This window comes from Leptonotus elevatus, chromosome 13 (assembly GCF_054856555.1).
Source record: "Leptonotus elevatus isolate MCC_2025b chromosome 13, RoL_Lele_1.0, whole genome shotgun sequence".
In the NCBI taxonomy this organism is placed as follows: Eukaryota; Metazoa; Chordata; class Actinopteri; order Syngnathiformes; family Syngnathidae; genus Leptonotus; species Leptonotus elevatus.
Window position 1 is genome coordinate 1,642,534 of NC_141251.1, and position 19,603 is coordinate 1,662,136.

At 41.9% G+C, this 19,603-nt stretch overlaps 1 protein-coding gene across 1 annotated transcript in view; it reads left to right on the top strand.

The window, feature by feature from the left end:
• The window catches only part of srbd1 (S1 RNA binding domain 1), a 43,175-nt gene extending 36,919 nt beyond the window's left edge, over positions 1-6,256 (top strand). Inside the window, exons 18-20 of the mRNA XM_086093769.1 lie at positions 970-1,116; positions 4,821-5,005; positions 5,888-6,256. Coding sequence (XP_085949895.1) covers positions 970-1,116; positions 4,821-5,005; positions 5,888-6,180 — 625 coding nt within the window. The 3' untranslated portion in view covers positions 6,181-6,256. The remainder of the gene's footprint in view (positions 1-969; positions 1,117-4,820; positions 5,006-5,887) is intronic.
• Positions 6,257-19,603: the final 13,347 nt, after the last annotated feature.

A 19,603-nucleotide genomic window follows, 5' to 3' on the forward strand; every position in this document is an offset into this window, starting at 1 on the left:
CGTTAATCAGCCGGTTAATTTAATCAGTGGTCAAGTCAGTTGGGGTAAGCTTCAACTCACCCGTCATCCTAATGAGGACAAACATTATAATATAGAAAATGGATGGATTGAGGGATATCACAAAAATGTTAAGATTCAAGTTCAGTGGAACCACAATCTGATCCAGGCCGCTGATCGACTTTGGATTTTTTAATTATTTTAAATGTATTATTTCAAAGGAATACAAATCATTGAGAGTCAAAAATTTGCTATTTAAAAAAACACCACTGGCATTTTTAAGGAAAAATGTTATGCTTTTTTTTTTTTTTTTACAGTTCACAATAGTTCCCAGCAGTGCCTGAACTCGCACCCAAAAATTGACATTTGCTATTTTTATTCACATTCAACAAGCGAATCTCAAATAAACTCCAATTGATTACTTATTTCTTGAAAAATGCGTCGTAGGCCAGCAAATGAAAAATCTAAATTGATCAAAATATTAAATGATAAATGGAGGGCTCTTATTTAGCACGTAATCCTCATCACACGTTTACAAAACCACTCTTCGCATTCAAACATGTCGGAGTGTAGCCGACACTGGCCCGTTGATGCAGCATGTCAACCAAAAGAGATTTTACTTTTTAGTCTCCAGTATCCCACAGTGTACCATGGCCAACAGCAGATATAGAATAAAACATGAGCGCCTGTAAAGACAAAAGGATTTTCACTCATAGAGGTCGCACTTCATATGCTGTAAGCGGTGCTTGGACACATCAGAAAACACAAAGTTCAAACGACTGTATATTAATCATACGTCCCGGATGATGAAGAGGCCAAGCTGTCTCTGCTAAAGTATTTTCGACGCGCACCATTCCGGCTGAATTCTGACTTGTACGAGCCTCGGGGGCATTCCTGTTCCGAGACGCCAATGCACAGTAGCAGCAAATGTGTGCTTTCTAATTGAATTTCATGCATTTCTTCATGTCGCAGCGGTGCCAAGTGTGCGCCTCCTCCAGCGCCGCCAACTCGACCAGCTGCCAAGAAGGTCAAAGGGAAGTCCAGTGTCACCGTAGCAACACACTTCAATCCTCTGGACCAGACCTGCATCCACCCAGAGTCCTACCTTGTGGCACAGAGGTACATCTCTCACCCCCCTCCCCCCCCCACACACACACTGCGCACATTTGGGCAGCAATCCTCCCACCGGCTGAAGCATGTTTGGGCTAAGATAGACTCGATTTGGACGCCTTCTCATATGGTGCTGCTTATTCGAGTGCGGGAATTCTTGATTAGATTTTCACATTGGCGCTCTGCAACAGGAGGGACGCGTCGGCTTTGGGCTTCGCTTGCCGTGTCTTTGTGAGCGTCCGTCCTTGTGGGGGGAAATGATCGTTAACAGGGGTGATGCGCGTATCCAAAGCACATTGAACAATGCGTTTCATCTTCTTGTGAGTGTGGGAGCTCGCTCTGCTACAGCTGTAGTCACTCAGCTGTGTTTAGTCTACATGCATTCTGACACTAGAGGCTCCGATATGCCTTTTTAATGGCCTCAGCGCTAGCCGAGGTGGCAGCGAAGACGCTGTCTGCACATTTGTCAACATTCGCTTATAGTGCAACTTCAATTAGGAGGAATACTAGTCTATCACCTCACCACCTCTTGTTTATCGTGCCGCCTATTGGGGGAGTTGTTTTTAAATACCAAAACACATTTTTACAATATTGTTAAATGATGTATTATCGTTTTCTCACCAACAGACAATCGAGTTTAGTTACAATAACATGTAACCTGGATTATTTGTAGGGCTGTGCAATTAATCGAAATTCAATTGTTACACTCCTGGATTGCAAAATTACCATAATTGTTAAAAGAAAAAGATTATTAGTTGAAATTATTTAAATGTTACAGCATTTCTGTGATAATTTATAACTGCACAGCAAGTCAACTCCAATGCACTCCAATGTTTGTTTATAGAAGGAAACCATACTTGAATTTATAAGTTTGTACCTTTTTTTTTAAATTTAAAAAACGAATTTGATCAATTTTGTTTGGTCAAGTCAAGTCTTCTTTCATAAATAGTGTTTCAAAGATTTTTTTAAAAATTTAATAATAATAATAAGATAGTGTTTTTTTTTACATGTTGAAACATTTTCTCGTTTTTGTACCCAAAACAAGATAGTTTGCATAATAAATAATTATTACAAAAATCGTGATGAATATTTTTTTAAATAATCGAGCAGCCCTAATTATTTGTTATATTAAACAAAATAAGCAACAGCAGTTTTATCATGTAAAAACAGACTTGCTATGGTGGCAGCCAACTTCACAACAAGCAGCAGTTTGGCAGATAGTGAATAAAAAAATGTTCCTGAGGGGCTAAATAAATACAGCAGTCTAATGTATTTGAGGGGTTGTTTTCTAAGTCAAGGTATTAACGGCCTGCAGTAAATTAGAAAAAAGAAAAAAGGATCTGTTTGTCACACATCCCTAAATACAATCCAGTATATAACGTTGACAGGAGGGAGGATGGCAGAGGAATGTGTGCTTGTGTGAGGTGTGCAAGGAATATCGCCTTCATCACATTAGAGAAACCGGATCCCCATTACTGCTCACAGCCCACACATTGCACCAGCCCCTCCGAGCCCCCCTTGTAACCATATACAACACATACACAGTAGGGCTGAACAATTTGAAAAATAATCTAGTTGAGATGCCCCCCCCCCCATCTTATTATTGCCATTGCAATTTAATATGTGATATTTTTTTTCCAAGATCCTCATCCCGTGTCTTATTGAATAAACACAAACAATACATTCATCTGATTATACATAAATGTTAGGCCTAATAGGTTAAATAAAGGCAAATGAACCATGAATTAATATGATAAACAGTTTATCCACTTCAATTACAGCGTTCACTACAACTTCACAAAATTCTACCAAGTGTCATGTAAACAAAAGGCAGTAAATCATAAATAAGATTACAACATTATTCGGACCACTAAAAAGCCACCAAGGAACAAAAAACATGGTTTTGGAAGATGTTTTTTTAATATCAAGAAAGTAGGAAGGCGCATGTCGACGCAACTGTCTCGCACATGTTTGTACACAAGCCGCGTCCCCTTACAGCCGCGCCGTCCCCGCCGCTGCCAAATAAGCATTTTCTATGAATCAACTGTTATGTGTGTGCCCACCTGTTCAGTCCATCACTGTGGCGAGTGGGTGGGACAGCTGGGGGAGGGGAGTGGAGGGGGGGGGGGGGGGTTGCGGAATGGGGTCTGCCTGGCGTCAGGCTGCCAGCAAGCGACATCCATCACAGACACCACCCAGCTGGTCCACGCACACAGGCTAATGCATTCACATCTATCACCAGCTGTGGAAAGCTTGTACAGTACTGTAAATAACACACGCACACACACACACACACACACACACACACACACACACACACACACACACACACACACACACACACACACACACACATACCCGATACATACATTTTTCCATAAGCTTTATGTGCCACTCTGGTTCTCATGCCAGTTTGAGTTGCTGCGGAATATAGTCACGTTAATAGCTTTGGGTCAGGTTTTAATGGGTGTCAACATCCCCAAAAGAGGAGATTTTTCTGGCGGCCTTCACAAGTGGAGATGAGGTGTCACGGCGATTATAGCCCACTGGGATGCATTTACCTGAGTTTTATTTTTGTTTTTTTTACAAGGGAATACAGTAAATGTGCGTTTTATTTAGCACAGGCGCATTATTATGATGTCGGCTAGGACTTTACTACTTTCTTCGTGTCATTTAGTGATTGTTTATACGGACGGAACTCTGCCACAAACTAAGAAGCCCGTGTTCCACTGAAATGTCAGTTGAGACCTACAAAACGTGTTTGGCCGAAATTTAAAAAAGATAACGAACAGTCTGCATGTATCGTGTTTGTTCTTGCTTCTGGCTACCTATTAGCTCATTCACTCGCAGCCATTTTCGCTGAAGCAATCCTGTTAGTTTTACTGGATTTTCTATTGCTATAAAAACATGGAACCTACCAAAAGAAAGATTAAAATTTCTATCTGTTTCCATTTTGCAGCATTCAGCATTAGAATATAGCTAAGTTTCATCCTTATTGACAAATCTGTATACACCTGTGGGTAAATTAGCCTTTTTTTCAACGTGGCCCTGGTTGATCTCTTTTGCTCTGCTGGCCGTTTTTGTAATAACTAGCATTTCCTCAACCGTTCTCTGCAGTTCAGAGGCCGCATCAAAGCCTTCTCTATGCTCTAGCACCGGGGTGCTCAAGTTCGGTCCTTGAGAGCCCCTATCCAGCCTGTTTTCCATGTTTCCCTCCTGCAGCACAGCTGAATCTAATGATCAGCCAATCGGCAAGCTTTGCAGAAGGCTGATAACGATCCTGATCATGAATCAGGTGTGTTAGTGGAGAAAACATGGGAAATAGGCTGGATAGGGGCTCTCGAGGACCGAACTTGAGCACCCCTGCTCTAGCATAAAAAACATAAAAAATGAAATAACGTCTTGAAACATTTAAAATGGAACGTATTTATACGTTTTTGGGAGCCAATGCGTAAAAAAAAAAAAAAAAAAAGGAGGGGGGAAGAAAAGTAGTGCCATTACATTTAAGTGTTAGTTCTGACACAAATTTCGGTTCGTTTCTCCTCAGGTCCGAGTGCGTCTTTGTCCGAGTTCTCAGTTACTCTTCATGCAAACATTGAGCGATCTGCATATCAATTTGATACAACAGCGTCACCGATTGATCCCCATGCAACCCGTGAGAGAAGCTCGCCCAACACAACTCCATTAATTGCATGTGTAATCCTCATCTCCAGGTTCCTTTCCCTGATTGGCGGGAATGCCAGCGGGATCGGGAGCGCGCATCTCAAACAGAGCGTGGACCAGAAAGTTGCCGGCTGCGGCATCGACGAGCTGTCCAGAACGGTAGGAACCACGCCCGAGACCCTCAGGCTCATCATGGAGGGCCTCACCCAGCCTCCTGGTTTTGACATACGCCAAGGTAAGTCCGTCTCACGCAACACACACACACACGCAGACACACACGCAGACAACCCTGAGTTGTTCCTTTATCCATTTTCAACCTAAATGAAAGTGTGTCTTCGTAGTGGCAGCAGTTAGTCAAATACTTCCCTTCAACTTCATGGATTATTAAAAGTAGTATTGTTATGAATACAATGTACAATAATGTTTAACTGACATCAAATTAAATAATTAAATAATAAACCTTTCGATAGAAAGTGCTGCTACTTCAACAAAAGCTGTATGCATTGAATCCATAATCTGTGTAATTAATCTACTAGTCATCTATTAGTAGTGGTCTTATTATAAAGGAATGATAAAGTCGAGTGATATTTTATGAGGTTATCCAAACTGAATAGTCAACCGAAAAGAATGGATATGACTTAAAATGGCTGAGAACAATGAAGGTCTGATTTCCAGGTCACTGAGAAAAAAATATATATATATAACAAATTTCCCGCCCTCCATTATCAGAATGTGAAAAATGAAGGTTCTTTGTTTCATCGAGTATCTTCTTGGGTTGCACGCCAGCACCACTTCATGCTCAGCTGAGTAAACAGATGGACCGACGCTACCAATGTTGTTGGGAATAATTGGCCCGGACTATTTCCTTGCCTTCATTGTTTGCTTTAAAACGACAAAAAGGAAGAAAGATATCACATGGAAAGGAGGCTTGGCAAAAATGTGGAAATATGCAAAGACGAGGATTTGGTTACTTCCCGAAATGTAATCCCTACGTCCTTTCACGTCCTGCCGTTATTTTCCCCTGCATCCCTTTTCCCCTTCGCCGCGGGGGAGAAGAAGACGAAAAAACAAACAAAGCAACTGATTTGATCTGATCTTGTCTCTTTGCCATCCCCAGATTTTGGGCAGGAGGACTTTAAGCGGGGCATTGTATCCATTCACGACCTGCAGGTGGGCGCAGTCCTGACGGGCCGGGTGGATAACGCGTGTCTGTTCGGGGCTTTCGTAGACATCGGCGTGGGCCGCTCGGGGCTCATCCATAAGAGCAAAATGACTTTGGACAAATTGCCCGTTAGCCAGCGCCGCCGCAGCCTGGCGCTGGGGCCCGGGGAGAGGGTGGAGGTGCGCGTCTTAGACGTGGACGCGGCGAGGGGACGCATAAGCCTGGACCTGATCAGGGTGCTGCATTGACTTTCACTTGATTTGTTCCATCAGCTTTTCTAGAAGACTTTGTTCCTCGAATCAATAAAAGAGACTCTTGCTTGTGTGAGTATCGTAGTGATCTACTTTTTCCACTCAATTTGTGTGAAGATAAATCTCCCAATTGACGCAGCTTATAAAAACAGGGTGTTCACAGATACGTACAAAATCTTTCATTTGACACATTTTTTTTTTCATTGACACTTCAATCAGCCTTTTGAAAGTAATACCAATGCCACAAAAATAGTAAGAAATGTTGCTCTTTTTTTCTTTTTACGGTGATAAATATTATTGCTAAATTTGTAATTCTAAATATTAATTGTAGCCTAAAAAAAGATTTACTTGTTAAAACAAATTGTCAATTTGTGAATAGCTTGCACAATTGTTTACTGTTTGAGCCTCTCCTCGCACAAAGTTCTTCGAGTTGCCCTTAAAGGTGCAGTGTACAATGTTGAAGCGAGCACGTTTTGAATGCAGCCTCACTTATCCCCGCTTCCCTCACCAAAGCAAACCACCCTTAAGAATCTGTTGTTGCAACACACCAGAGGGATGTGTGAACTGAAGTGCCAGGATGAGGCAAACATTTCAATAGATGGTGTTTTTGGAGGTACGTGTGATTTTGTGTGAATTTGCGTAAATTTGCTGCACTAGATGAAGACAAGAGCGGATGGCTTTATTGATTAGTTGGGATTATTTATGCACAGAGTTCGAAGGGCAATGCATGTAAATTGAGCAACTCGCATGATTTTTATCAAGCTGTTTGTCTTGATTGTAATGCACTTTTACATTTTAATGTGTGACCCCCCCCCCCCCCCATTTGCAAAAGTCAAAAAGGATTGCCTTGTCTACGAATGCCTCAAATTTTGAATCAATAACTTATTGGAAAAGAGAAATGTACACACATAAAACTAAGGCAGCATAAGAAAACAGCTGAATTTGATTGTATTTATTTATTCATATAAGTGTCTTTCCCATTGTTGACCAAATTACGTGGAAATGAAGGCCGGACTCCACGCTATATTTATGAAAAATGACATTTTTATCTTTCTTTGTCTTTTTAATCACAGTTCCTGAATTGGTTAGGATTCTGGGCCGGATCAAATGCTCTCACGAGGCCTTATATGGCCCACGGGCCACAAGTTGTCCCCCCCGCCCTAAAACGACACAAAGAAGGAAACGGAGCACGTGCCAGAGGGTGGAGGGGTGTCTGGTAGAATCTGGGAGTGCGTGTATTTTGTAGCCTGGAGGCTTTTTCGGCTTGGTCCCAGACATCATTATCCCAGGACACACGCACGCTAATCAGCTGCTTCGAAATTAATCCCAGACTCCCCATTCACATTATCTCATTTGTTTGTTTTTATAAAAGCCGCGGTAAATAGAAGATAGCAAAATATAATCCAGGTTCTGAGAGAGCCTGCGGGTCCCCTGTGCTGAACTTGAGACCCGAATATGCGGAATACCTAATCATGGTAAAGGGCTGGCTGCCGCCTCCCCCTTGGGCCACCAATAGAATACATTTTCCACACACACAAACACAAAGAAATATTTGATCAAGGTTAATCAGATGCGGCACTTTGCTGGGAGATGATAACTTGCAATCATTTCCACTTGAGAGTGGATTACATTGTCGGTGGTTTTGACGTTAACTTCCTTTGTCGTTGAGTTGCCGTGTTTGGTTTTTTTTTGCGGCCGGCGAGCTCTTGGTTCACTGGTTCTGTCCCGGGGCCGAACGTGCGTTGGCGCAATTGGACGCAGCATCATCCTTGCCTTTCATTTTCCTCCCTGTCCGAAACGTGAGCGCGCAGACGGGACAAGCAATCTTGACGGCCGCTTAGCCGCGACCCCCTCTTGAGTTTTTCTCGACGTACTGATTGTGATACGGAGTGAGCTCAGGTGTGCCTCCGGCTTTTGGCGCGACGGCCAGCCGCCCATTAAGTGACCTTTTTGGACTGTTTGTTGTTTGCGGCCACGCAGGGGGCCGTCCGTCTTCTGGCGTTTTGCAAAAGCGTTTGGCTTCATGCGTCGAAGACGGTGCCCAACGTTTTGTGCGACTCAAAAAGCAATATTTGGACATTCTGGCGTACAATCAAATACAAAATGAATGACAAAAAAATGAGGGGTGTCAGGCGATTACAATTTCGAATCGGAATTAATCGCATGACTTCAATAGATTTTTTTATTTTTTTTTATTTTTTTATTTTTTTTATTTTTAATTTTTTTATTTTTTTCAATAGTTAACTCACGATGAATCTAAAAAAAAATTCAAATCTGTTCTAAATGTAAAATGTTTTTAGATTCATACTCTTGTTAACACAAGTTGTGCTGCTGCAGGCTGAGCATCAAACTAGACTAATTGACATCAACGGGAAAAAAATATCACAACTGTCAACATCATCACCGCTCTTGGTGTACTCGCTGTGCTGCGTTCAAGCACAGCAACTCGTGTTCATTTCGGCAACAAAAACTAAACACAAATATTTTCGTCAACAGACATTTTCACCGGAGTACAACTAGACTAGACTAAAACCCTCACTAAGAAACAATAAAACTTGGGACTAAATCAGTCTGCATTTTTGGCGACTAATGAAGACGAGATGAAAATCTACTTAACTTAATAAAAACTGGACTCAAATCTATGGACATTTTAGTTCATGAAGAAAAACCAGACGGAAATTATGTGATTTTGTAAAGTCTTGTGTCTGCTAACCCCCGTTTAAATATGCAGCTAGCAAGTGCAACATGCAACATACACATGGGACAAACAGGAGGTGGATTTAAGGTGAAAGGTTAAAAAAAATAAAAAAGATGAGCGAACATTTTATATAATAAAATAAATAAAAACAGGATGAGGTTGAGTAACTGATTAAAAAAAATTACAAGCATGATTGAAACTGGACTAAAACTGAGATTAATTTTAAAATGGCTGATCAAACTAACAGCAACACGAAGGCAACTTCTCTCTGGGCGGTAGAAAGGCAATGGTGTAAAACATGAGCTTTCGGTGTAAGAGAATCCCTCGCTAGACTAAAAATGGCTCCGGATCGCAGAGAGAACACGCGTAGGTTCTGTTTATCAACCTCTAAATCAAACGCAGTGGTGCTTTTGGTACAGAGTTGCAATAACTGCGCAGTCCTTTTCTTAAATGACAGACTGAGCGGGTTGAAAAGTTCCCCTTTTCAAAATGGGGCCGTCAACAAAAGTAATGGGACACCTCGCCATCAAGTGAAAACTTGGAAAAAGTCATTTCTCAATCCCTTTTGTTGATCCTGACATGGCGCCCGTTTTTGTTCTCGTTCCGCGTTTGACTTGCTTCTTCCACGTCACAATGTGATGGAAAAGAGCTTTTGTCAAAAGTTGGAAGCAGTCAGTCAGTCCGTCCGTTGCCTAAGCCGTGGTCTCGCCCAGTTATTAAGAGATGTCTCGGGTTGGAAATCTTGACGGCAGCTCGTGAAAAACTGAAGTTTGACGGTGTCCCGGACCCGTGAAAAGTGTGAGTGCGCGCGTCCTGGCACGTGTTAAGGTGGCGTGTGGGCGCCGAGAAGGAAAGCTCATAAAAGCCGCCATCGCGCTGATGAGGTCACGGGGAGTGAAACTGGAGAAAGCCTTTCATTTCCTGCCTCATTCCATCCATCTTTTCCTCCTTCTCGCTTTCTCTTTCACTCTGTCACTCAGCAGCACAAAATCACATCTAAAGATCGCGCGCTTTGCAACAAGCCTTGATGAGTTTGTTCAGAGCAAACAAATGAGACAAGATCGCGACGGCTAACACAGATGGACATCAGTGAGTGGCGTATTAGCAGCAGCACGTTGAAGCAAAGGTTTTTTAGTCTGCTGTTGCGGTCTCCACTCTATGGAGTGCCCAGACGTGTCTAGTCGTCATTTCGTTTTCATTTGATTTAAGTTTTAGTTTAAATCAAGAGAAAATTATTTTATTCTCGTGATGGTACTTTTTTTTTTTTTTTTTTTTTTTTTTTATAAACGGTGGCATATTATTTTTTATCTCTATTTTTTGTTGGTTTTAGTTTTTAGTTTGCATCCTCTTGTAGCTGCTCAGGTGATTTGTGCTAACTTTTTTGCATCTCAGACTCATAACATAACATCCCAGATGTTGTCACCGAACGAAATGTCAAAAATACACAGCCCGAAATAAAAACACAGAATAAAAAATCTTAAATTCAAAATAATACAATTTACGCTCCTCTGAGATGAGCTCATACTTCTTTCTGTCTGCTTGAACTAAACTTGCAATCTAAGTGAAGCATGCTTGCCTCACCAGTATAACGTATTTCCGTTTCACACACAATTACACCAAGTGGCTACAATTGCTACATGCTACAAGCTCGTAAATTAGCCAGCATTAGTTTTGTGCTCAGTTTAGCATTATTGTTGGAACAATATAGCTGCTGCCTTCATTTTACGTTCTAATGAATGAATGAACTGAACTTTTTTGTAAACTTGCTACAATGTCCTCGTGGTGAACTGTGACGTGTCTCTTCAGGTTTGTTGTGTTCTTTTCCACTTACCTTAGATCCACATTCCTTCTCTTCGACTAAAATTAAGTATTAAGTTAAAAAATTAATAAATAACATATTTACACATTTTTGGGGTTTGAATGAGTTAAATGGGTTTTTGATCAAACATACTTGTGTATATAATGGCAATAAACTGTCGGATTCCAATTACCAAATAACCACAGCAGTGAATTATTTGAATGAGTTTGACTAAAAAACGTCTTTTGTCTTCTTCTGTTGACCGTGTCCGTGCGTTTGGTACCCGAGAAGAACGGTCCTAAATGGTGGTACGGATCACTTGCTTTGATTGCCTTCCCAACGTTTGCCTGCCAATCTGCACTGCATTGTGGGAATGCGGCTTAGATAGGGAGAGGATTTGTCAGCCTCCACTCGAGATGTGAACCGTGTAAGTCGATATTATTTAGTTGTCTTTAGAAGCGACATGAAAAACGTCTACCCCTCGACTCGCACCATTTCACGCAACGGACATGGCTCCCTCCAGAGTGGCCCAGTGAGATCCGTTCAGGGACAGCGAGGCCTCTTCCTGTTCCCGGGTCGTGACCGCCATTGGTGGCTGCTCCTGATTGACAGCTCGCTGTTTGGGTTAGGCTGCCCCCACTGGGGATTCGCCGCCAGGCAGTTGCTTGAAACGCGGCCAACGCTCAACAAGACTTGGCGAGAATTCTCCCACACTACGGCGAGATATTGTGTCACACACACACACACACACACGCATCCGCGTCAGATGGATGAACATATCTCACATGCATATCTCATGTTCGTCCCACGGGGCACGCAGTCTGAGAGCGCAGCAGCATTGTGTCGGGCGGGAGGAAGGAAGTCGGAGCTTAGGGGGAATTCGCTTGCACTTAGACGGCGCTAAGCGATGAAACAAAACTAAAAGATCCAGATTATGATCCCCTTTAGGTTATGTTTTTTTTTTTTTTTTTTTATATAAATACATTTCAGATCTGTTATGTGTGCCTTTTAGAGTCGCTGTGAAATTTCTGCTGACTTTGCATAGAATAATCAGAGGTGACAAAAGTACTCACACGTACAGTATATAGTACTAAGTAGTACAGATAGCACATAAAGGAAGAAATACTAATTCTGCTCCTTTTTCATCCACAGCAAATTTTGCAGTGTTAATTCAATACTTAAATTGTCCACATCCATTTGGTCTTTATCACACTCCAAAAACAGTTGGGTCAATTATGAATCAAAAATGGACCGATACATTTTATGGGTCAATTTAACCTAACTTTCTGTGATGTTTTATACAAAATGACCCAATTTTTTTTTTTACCCAAGTAAAGGATCTGACCAATATTTATGAGATGTTTTTCACTAAAAGACCCATTTCTTGACTCAAAGTTGGTCAAATAGACCCAAATAGGTGTTTAGTGTTTTTTCCAGTGTTAAAATGTCAGTGTGAAATTAACTCAAAATTTAGTTAAAAACTGGCTAGCAGTGCACAGTATTGATGCAACTTAACACTACAGGTTAAATTTTATTTTATTTATTACACTGTGTTGGAAAAAATAAATCAACTCTCCCTCAAACAATCTTCAGTACTGTATTGAGTTATGGAAGGTTAACACTGGAGACTCCTGTAACTCTGGTAAGTGTTAATTTTACACACCGCTGTGTATGTAAAAAAAAAAAAAAGAAAGAAAGAAATCTGATTTGTACTGTACATATAAGAGTAGAAATGATTTTTTACTGGCAATTGAAAATTTGAGAATTTGGCATGATGGAAAAACCTTCTCTGCCCCCGCTAGCTGCTAGCGTTATCTTGACTTTTTTGCTATCCAAATGTGTGGCAATAGTTTTGCTAATATTGTGATCAGTGTAACAAAACAAAAAAAAAATAGCTAAGGAGAACTAACAAAAAAATTTTTTTTTAAACCTTCCTTATTTTGTTTGTCATTTTTAGGCAGGTACAAGACAAACTGCATTTACCATGAAACATTTTTGTAGCTTAAAACATCAAGTAATTTTCATAAATAAGCTAATAGATAAGAAACATTTTAGCCTCCCTCAATCTGTTGCCGTTGTTGATGCGCCCCGGTTCACATTCTTGGGCAAGACTAGGAATAGTCATGCTAAAAACAAAACAACGCTAACGACAAAGCAGCCTTGACCGAGATTGGAAATCTGGTCGTAACTCTTGCTCGTCAGTGACGGCGCGCGACGACGGTTTTGTTGTAACCGCTAGCGCTGTAGCAGCATTTGTAGGCTGGCCCCTCCCCTCCCCTCCCCTCCCCTCCCCTCCCCCCTCGGGGCAAAGGCGGGGGTTAGCCAGCTTTGGCACTTGTTTGTTTAGCTGTGTGTTTCACCAAGCTCTTAATACCGACGTGTAATAGCACTTTGAGTAGCATTAAACACACGCGGGAGCAATTCCGCTGCTAGCAAAGTTACATTTGGGTTGGATGCGTACTCAAGCCGCGGCTGAAATCTTATAGGGAGCGTAAATTTTTCATCGAGGTAATGCGATTTTAGCAAAATCCCACAGGCTGGAATTGGAGATTTAACTGTGTCAAGAACTAAACACGCGGAAAGTGTATAGCTCTAAAATACAGTTTAGACAAAAAATGTCTCATAGCAAAGCAAGGAAATGGAGCTAATCGCTAGCAGGGTGAAACTGTTGCCGTCATAAAACCTCTATTAACAGCACAGGCAATGTTTAAAATGCTTTTGTTGCTCTCATACAAGTGTAAACTTATTTCAATAGTTGTGTAATTATTTCACCATGTCGTTATTTTATTGTCATTCTCTCCCATCAAATTTAGTGGCCGGGCATCAGACGGGCAATCATTGACGGTCTGCATGAGTGCCGCCGGCAGTTCATCATAAAAAAGTCATCGATTTAACGGTAAATCCGACGTACGTGGGCCAGTGCGTTTCATGCGGGGCGGCAGACATTTTAGAGCGACAGTAGTGGAAAATGTAGAAGCAGGAATATCGGACCCTGATATCGGCTTGTAAAGCTGAGGGGATTCGTTGGCGTTCATGGATCCTTTTCCGCTCTCTGACCAAGATATTCACCAAAAAATCAGATTATTTGTCATAACATCAAAGTTCATGATGTCATGAGCGGTTGCCCAATGAGGACAACTTGCACGGAAGGCATCCATTTCTCTTAAGCTCTTGGATGTTTGCACTTCACGCAAACGTATCGTTTGTATGACAATGGAAGCCTTTGTGTCGTTACTTCCACCTGCTGAACAATTTGAGTTGTGTCAAGTGTCCTTTTAAACCTTTAGCCCGATGATAAAAAGCTCCTTCTGGCAAATTGGCTTTGCAGTTCAACGAAACCGACAACTTGCGTTGGCAGCGTGCGTATTTTCTTTTCTCGTCCATATTGAAATCATGATCCTTCTCAGAATCGTCCCAACCAGAGTCTGTTTTAAGCATTAGAAGTCGGGACGGTTTTCTGCCGCTTGGCCATTAATAACACAAATCTTGTCTGGGTGGCTTCACTTCCAATACAAATGGAGACATGGGGGAGAGTGTCAGTTCTTCTTTTATTCACCCCCCCCCCCACCCCCCTCTTCAAATTGTCCTGTAAAACTGCTCGAGACAATTTGAACGAAATGAAGATTTATTCACAAGAGCATGACGGGTTTCATCTTTTGCAAAAACGGCCTCACCTGCACCGCATGCCTGTCCGGTTTGGCACCAGTTCTGGGGGGGAGTTGGCGGACTTTGGGGGGAGTAAATTTGACTCTTATTTCGACTCGGTTTTAGAGTTGGCTAAGATTTACACTGGGAAGAGAGTAAAATAAATAATTGTAGGGGAAAAAAAGTCACTCAAGGGCTGAGGAACAAACACACGACCTTGAGCTTGGGAGACTGCCACACTACCACCTGAGCTGTGTCCCCCTCCCGCTGTTTGCTTGTGTCAAAGGGGAGACCAAAAACGATGTCTCCAGCTGACATGAGTGATATACTAACACACAGCTGGAGTAGATCGTCTGTCTCCCAAACTGAAGGTTTTTGAGCAACCTTTTTTTCGAATTTCTAGCGTTTCCATTCAGTTTTATTTTGGCATTTCTTGAACATTTGAATAAAAATGGCTGGATGGAAACCCAACTCGTGAGTTAACGCTTTCACTTTGACAGCACTACATATTTCACCCCCCCCACCCTCATGTCACTTTAGGGGCTCCGTAAATTAATCCATTTATGATTAGCGATTTTTTTTTCTCTCTTTAAACAGGAAACGGACTCATTCCTAAGGCATTTAGCAATATGCATTATTATTTTTTTTTCTTTTTTTTCTTTTTTTCTTTTTAAGAGCTCAGTATTGTTCATTCGGAAATGTCATCATCATTGCTCTTTTTTTAATTTATTTTTATATATATATATATATATATTTTTTTTTTTTTTGCAATATGCATTATTATTATTATTATTTTTTTTTTTTTTTTTTTTTTAAGAGCTCAGTATTGTTCATTCGGAAATGTCATCATCATTGCTCTTTTTTTTTTTATATATATATATATATATATATATATATATATATATATTTTTTTTTTTTGCAATATGCATTATTATGCAAGCGTTGAGTCTTTGAGAGAAACAAATGACCCCATTGAGATTTCCCTCGACCCCTAAAAGGTTTAAGAAGCCTTTCTCTCGCCTTGTGACAGTCGGTAACACATTTGTAACGTAGTTGCTGCCGTGTTGTGTTCTTCTGAACGCCGCTGATCCTCCTCGACAGCGCTTGTTGCGAGTCGTGGACTCGGCATCGGGTTGCTTTTCTGTTGACATGTTCGCGTCCAGACAGGAAGACTTTCTTGCCACAGCTAATATTTTCAGCACATGCTGTCGTGTGTGCATAGTTCAAAGACGTGTTTGTTTAGTGCACTTCCAGGATTTTTCAAAGTGACATAAATCAGTGCGAGCGAGCGAGCGGCATTCTTGATGGACACGTTGGCTGCGACTGTGAATGTTAGCCATGACGCCACCAAACTCACTTCTTCTTTTTTTTTTTTTTTTTTTACCTCTCTTTTCTCACTCTCGCGCTGACGTTGTTGTTTCCACCTGCATTTGCATAAACCGTGTCTGACTCCCGCCCTTGTGCCGGAGTGTCGCTTGGCTGGCCTTTTCCAAAGCAAACAGCCTTAGCATAACAGCGCTAAGAGTTGCCGGCGGTGCCGCCGTGGGCAGGTGCGACGTTTTTTCAACAGAACCGAATTGTGTAACGCGGCTTGCGTGGTGCGAGAGTGCCGACGGGGCAAGAAGAAAGAGAAGAATGAATAGAGCTGAGCACACTTTTTAGAAGTGTTGCTTTAAAGGCGCCATTATGCCCCCCCCCCCCCCCCCCCAATTTTAAACACTTACCACGTGTCTTAAGGGAATGTTTGTAATATTGTACATTTTAGACACATGTTGAAAGTAGCTTTAGGGGGCAGTTTTGTTACCATGACAACTGGGCCAGAGCTGAAGATCGCCTACTTAAAACCTGCACAGCTCTGCTTACCTTTTGGCGTAGGCCTGATTGTGTTTTCCGCGTAAATAAACTGTTCTTGAAAATGTGTGGATTTTCGGCCCAGCCTCGCCAAACTCAAGCGAACATAATGTGAATGAACAATAATGAACATCATGATGCTCGCTTTTGTTATCCTGCTAATGCTAATTAAGCTAGCTGGCTATTTGTAGATGAAATGATCTACGTGATGAAATTGTCTATTTTCTTTTATTAGTTTTGCAGCAAATCTCACTTGGGAGTGACAAATAAACTTATTTGCAGCTTCTAATTTGGAGAGTGAGTGTGAGAACTAAAGGATACTTGAAAAATGTAAAAAAAAAAGTATGCTTTGATAGCTTGGTGTGTTTTAATACGTCGAAATGTGTTTAAAGCAAGCCGGGGGGGTCAAATGACCTTATTTTCAGCTATGACTGCGATTTCAGCTATCATGGATCTGGAATGATCAACATGATTTCACTGTAGCTGTCGTTAAGGTTGAACTTGATTTTATCTGGATAACAACCAAAGCGCGCCATGCACAGCTGGTTCGGAACCCTGCTTGGATTGCCGTGCTCACAGTTCTACCCCATGAGCCGTGCCACACAGAGAGAAACAAACTTTGATTTCCAATGAGAGGCGACCGAAAGGACAATTGCGAGATGTCAAGGAAGCGGACGGTTTGCGATTGAGACATTTGTTATCCCTGCACTTTGCGGTCATCTTCATCAAGATGCCCACTTTTTCGCGCAGTCGACGTTTGAAGTCTCCGTCTTAATTGTGACGGCAGCGGAATAAAAATGAAAGTGGTCAGACTCATAATATTTACCATGGGAACGTCTTGGCGCATCAATTTACACTTTTTTTTCAGAGCTCATTTTGCGGGAATTATATTTTGGATCTCCATCCCAGTCTGGCTTCCTCTCCTGACTGGAACCCGCCTTTTCCATACACCAGCCGCTCGACAGGAACACTCACGAGTATGTGTTGGCTTCTCGAGTTGCACGCTTGCAATAGGAAAAGTGCAAATATTGCTGATTCGTGCAATGTTGCTATATATAGATACTTGTAACAAAATTATTTAAATGATACGCCTGTTTTACCAAATCAATAATAAATTGAGTGATTTAATTTTTTTTTTTTTTTTTTTTTTGCAAAGTTACGTTGAGCACACGCACGCACAGACGCGTTTGTTTTACTATCTTTGTGGGGCCATCTCATTGACATGATGCATTTTCTAGCCCCTCCCCCCCTAACCCCAACTATCAAAAATGATTGCCTACCCCATTCCTTACCCGAACCTCAACCATAACCCAATTCAAAGCTAAGGAACGTGAGCCAGCCGCCTGCTGGGGCTCACCTGGAGGCCGCGAGTCGTCACTTATCAAGATTGAGCGTCTTCGGCTTGAAAGTGAGATGAAGGTAAAAACAGCATTAGGAAGGAAGCGCCAGGAAGATGATGATGTCACTAATCACTGTCGGGTGCGTTTTTTACCCGCGACAACTGATAAAAGCTATGATGTGTCTTTGACAAACTTCAGGGAAACAAAACAACACAATAGGTGGCAGGAATCTTGCTAGGGATTTCTCATTTTTACCTTTTCATTTTCCCGGCAATTGCCCCTTTTTTTCTTGATCGGGTTTTTTGACGGCACCTTTTCCAGAAATCATTTTCTTCAGGCTTTTGATTGTCCTGCGATAAAGGGGTAGCATTCAGTGCACGGCCAAAAAGTGCATCTGCAACTGTGGCTCTCCTTTCCCACATGTGAGGGCATTACATACGACTTATATAAAAAAAAAAAAAAAAAAAACTTCAGCCTTAAGTGGTGAAGCCACCAAAAGTATTCCCTGGCCCAAACCCAAATTTTCTCAACAATAGAAGGTGTGTTTGCGAGTGAATCATTTGTATGGGTTTGTGTGGGGTTTCCCAGAATTGCATCTGCGGTGTCATCTTTCCTGCTCACGTGGGCGGCGATCGCATTACCACCTTCTTGTTAGCTCGCACATGCCGTTCTTGTGTTTCCGCTTTTATTTGTATTCATTGACTTTAACCTGCCGGGGATGGGCGCATGATTTGACTGTGTGTCTATTTTTCACTGAATTGCTAACGCGTGTGTGTGTAACTCAATTAAAGCCAGTGTCCAATGATGACGTCCCTCTGCATCGCGACGGCTGTCGTTGCGACGAGGAAATGCAAATCCCTTCGCACGCTGGCTCTTTATTTTCACAGACGCGTCCTCTCCTTCATTGTCTGCAGAACTCCGATGTTGCCAACTGTTAGCATTGTTTTCAACTAGAAGCTACAATTGGGATCGACCACATGGCAAGATCTAAACTCCTTACCAAATCTGCCTGGGCGCGCGCCAAAATGTTTCCTATCTTGCTATGTGCTAGCATACCAACTATTAGCATCTTAGAATTTTCTTGATTCTCAGAAATAACCGAATGGCATAACAAAAAAAAAAAAGGTTGCCATCTTGCTATATATAGTTTAGCGTAGCAGTTGTTAGCATTCTAGTATTTGAAGAATTGAGTAGAAAATGCACCCGATGTCAGGGAGAAACGTAAAATCTTGATTTATCTGCCTCAGCGCTTTCTGCGCTTCGATTAGCATATCAACTGTTAGCATGTTAGCATTTCCAGCAAAAGGGAAAAAATGTGAAACTCTTATTCTTAATATCCAGGTTGTAATCTTGCTTACCAACTGTTTGCATTGACAGCATCTTATCATCTCAACGTTTTCTTAATTTGCTGTCAACTTCAACGACATCTGCCATCTTCTCCGTAGTGAGGTATCCCAAAGTGGGACCACTCACTCTACCCGCTCTCGCTTGACCTTTCTGGTTCCGGGAGGCCTTTCATGGCGTTGCCTCACGGGGTTCGAGCGGTGACCGGAAAGACCGAGCTGGCTTGTCTCAGCTTGCATTTGGAAGGGACTCCCTGAATTCCCCGACTCTGCGCTCTTTAACTATTAAGCAGAGCTAGACTTAAGACATTGCTAGAAGCGTGTGCGTGGGTGGGTAGATGGATACGGGCAAGTTGTCAGAACAGGGCGGCCCTGGCGCGGTCTTGTTGGATGAACTCTCTGACTGTGGGCCGATTATGTCTGCGCTCAAATTATAGCAAGTGCTAACACACCCGCCTGCAAATTAGGTAACAACCAGGAGCCAGTGAAGCAGTCACATAATATTTGTCTCATACTTCAATGGCAAAATGTGTCAACCACAGTGACAGCTGTTGCTATATTGTCATCCTGTACTACGTTTTGATGTTCTACTTATTCATCTGTCTTAGCGCTGTATATGCAGTTTACATAATATTGGCATATGACTAATTTCATGTTATCGTTTGATTTGTTAGTCATTATTCAAAATGGTACCTGACACAGGTGGCAAATCCAAGTCCAGAAAGTAAAAACCCTACCACAGTTT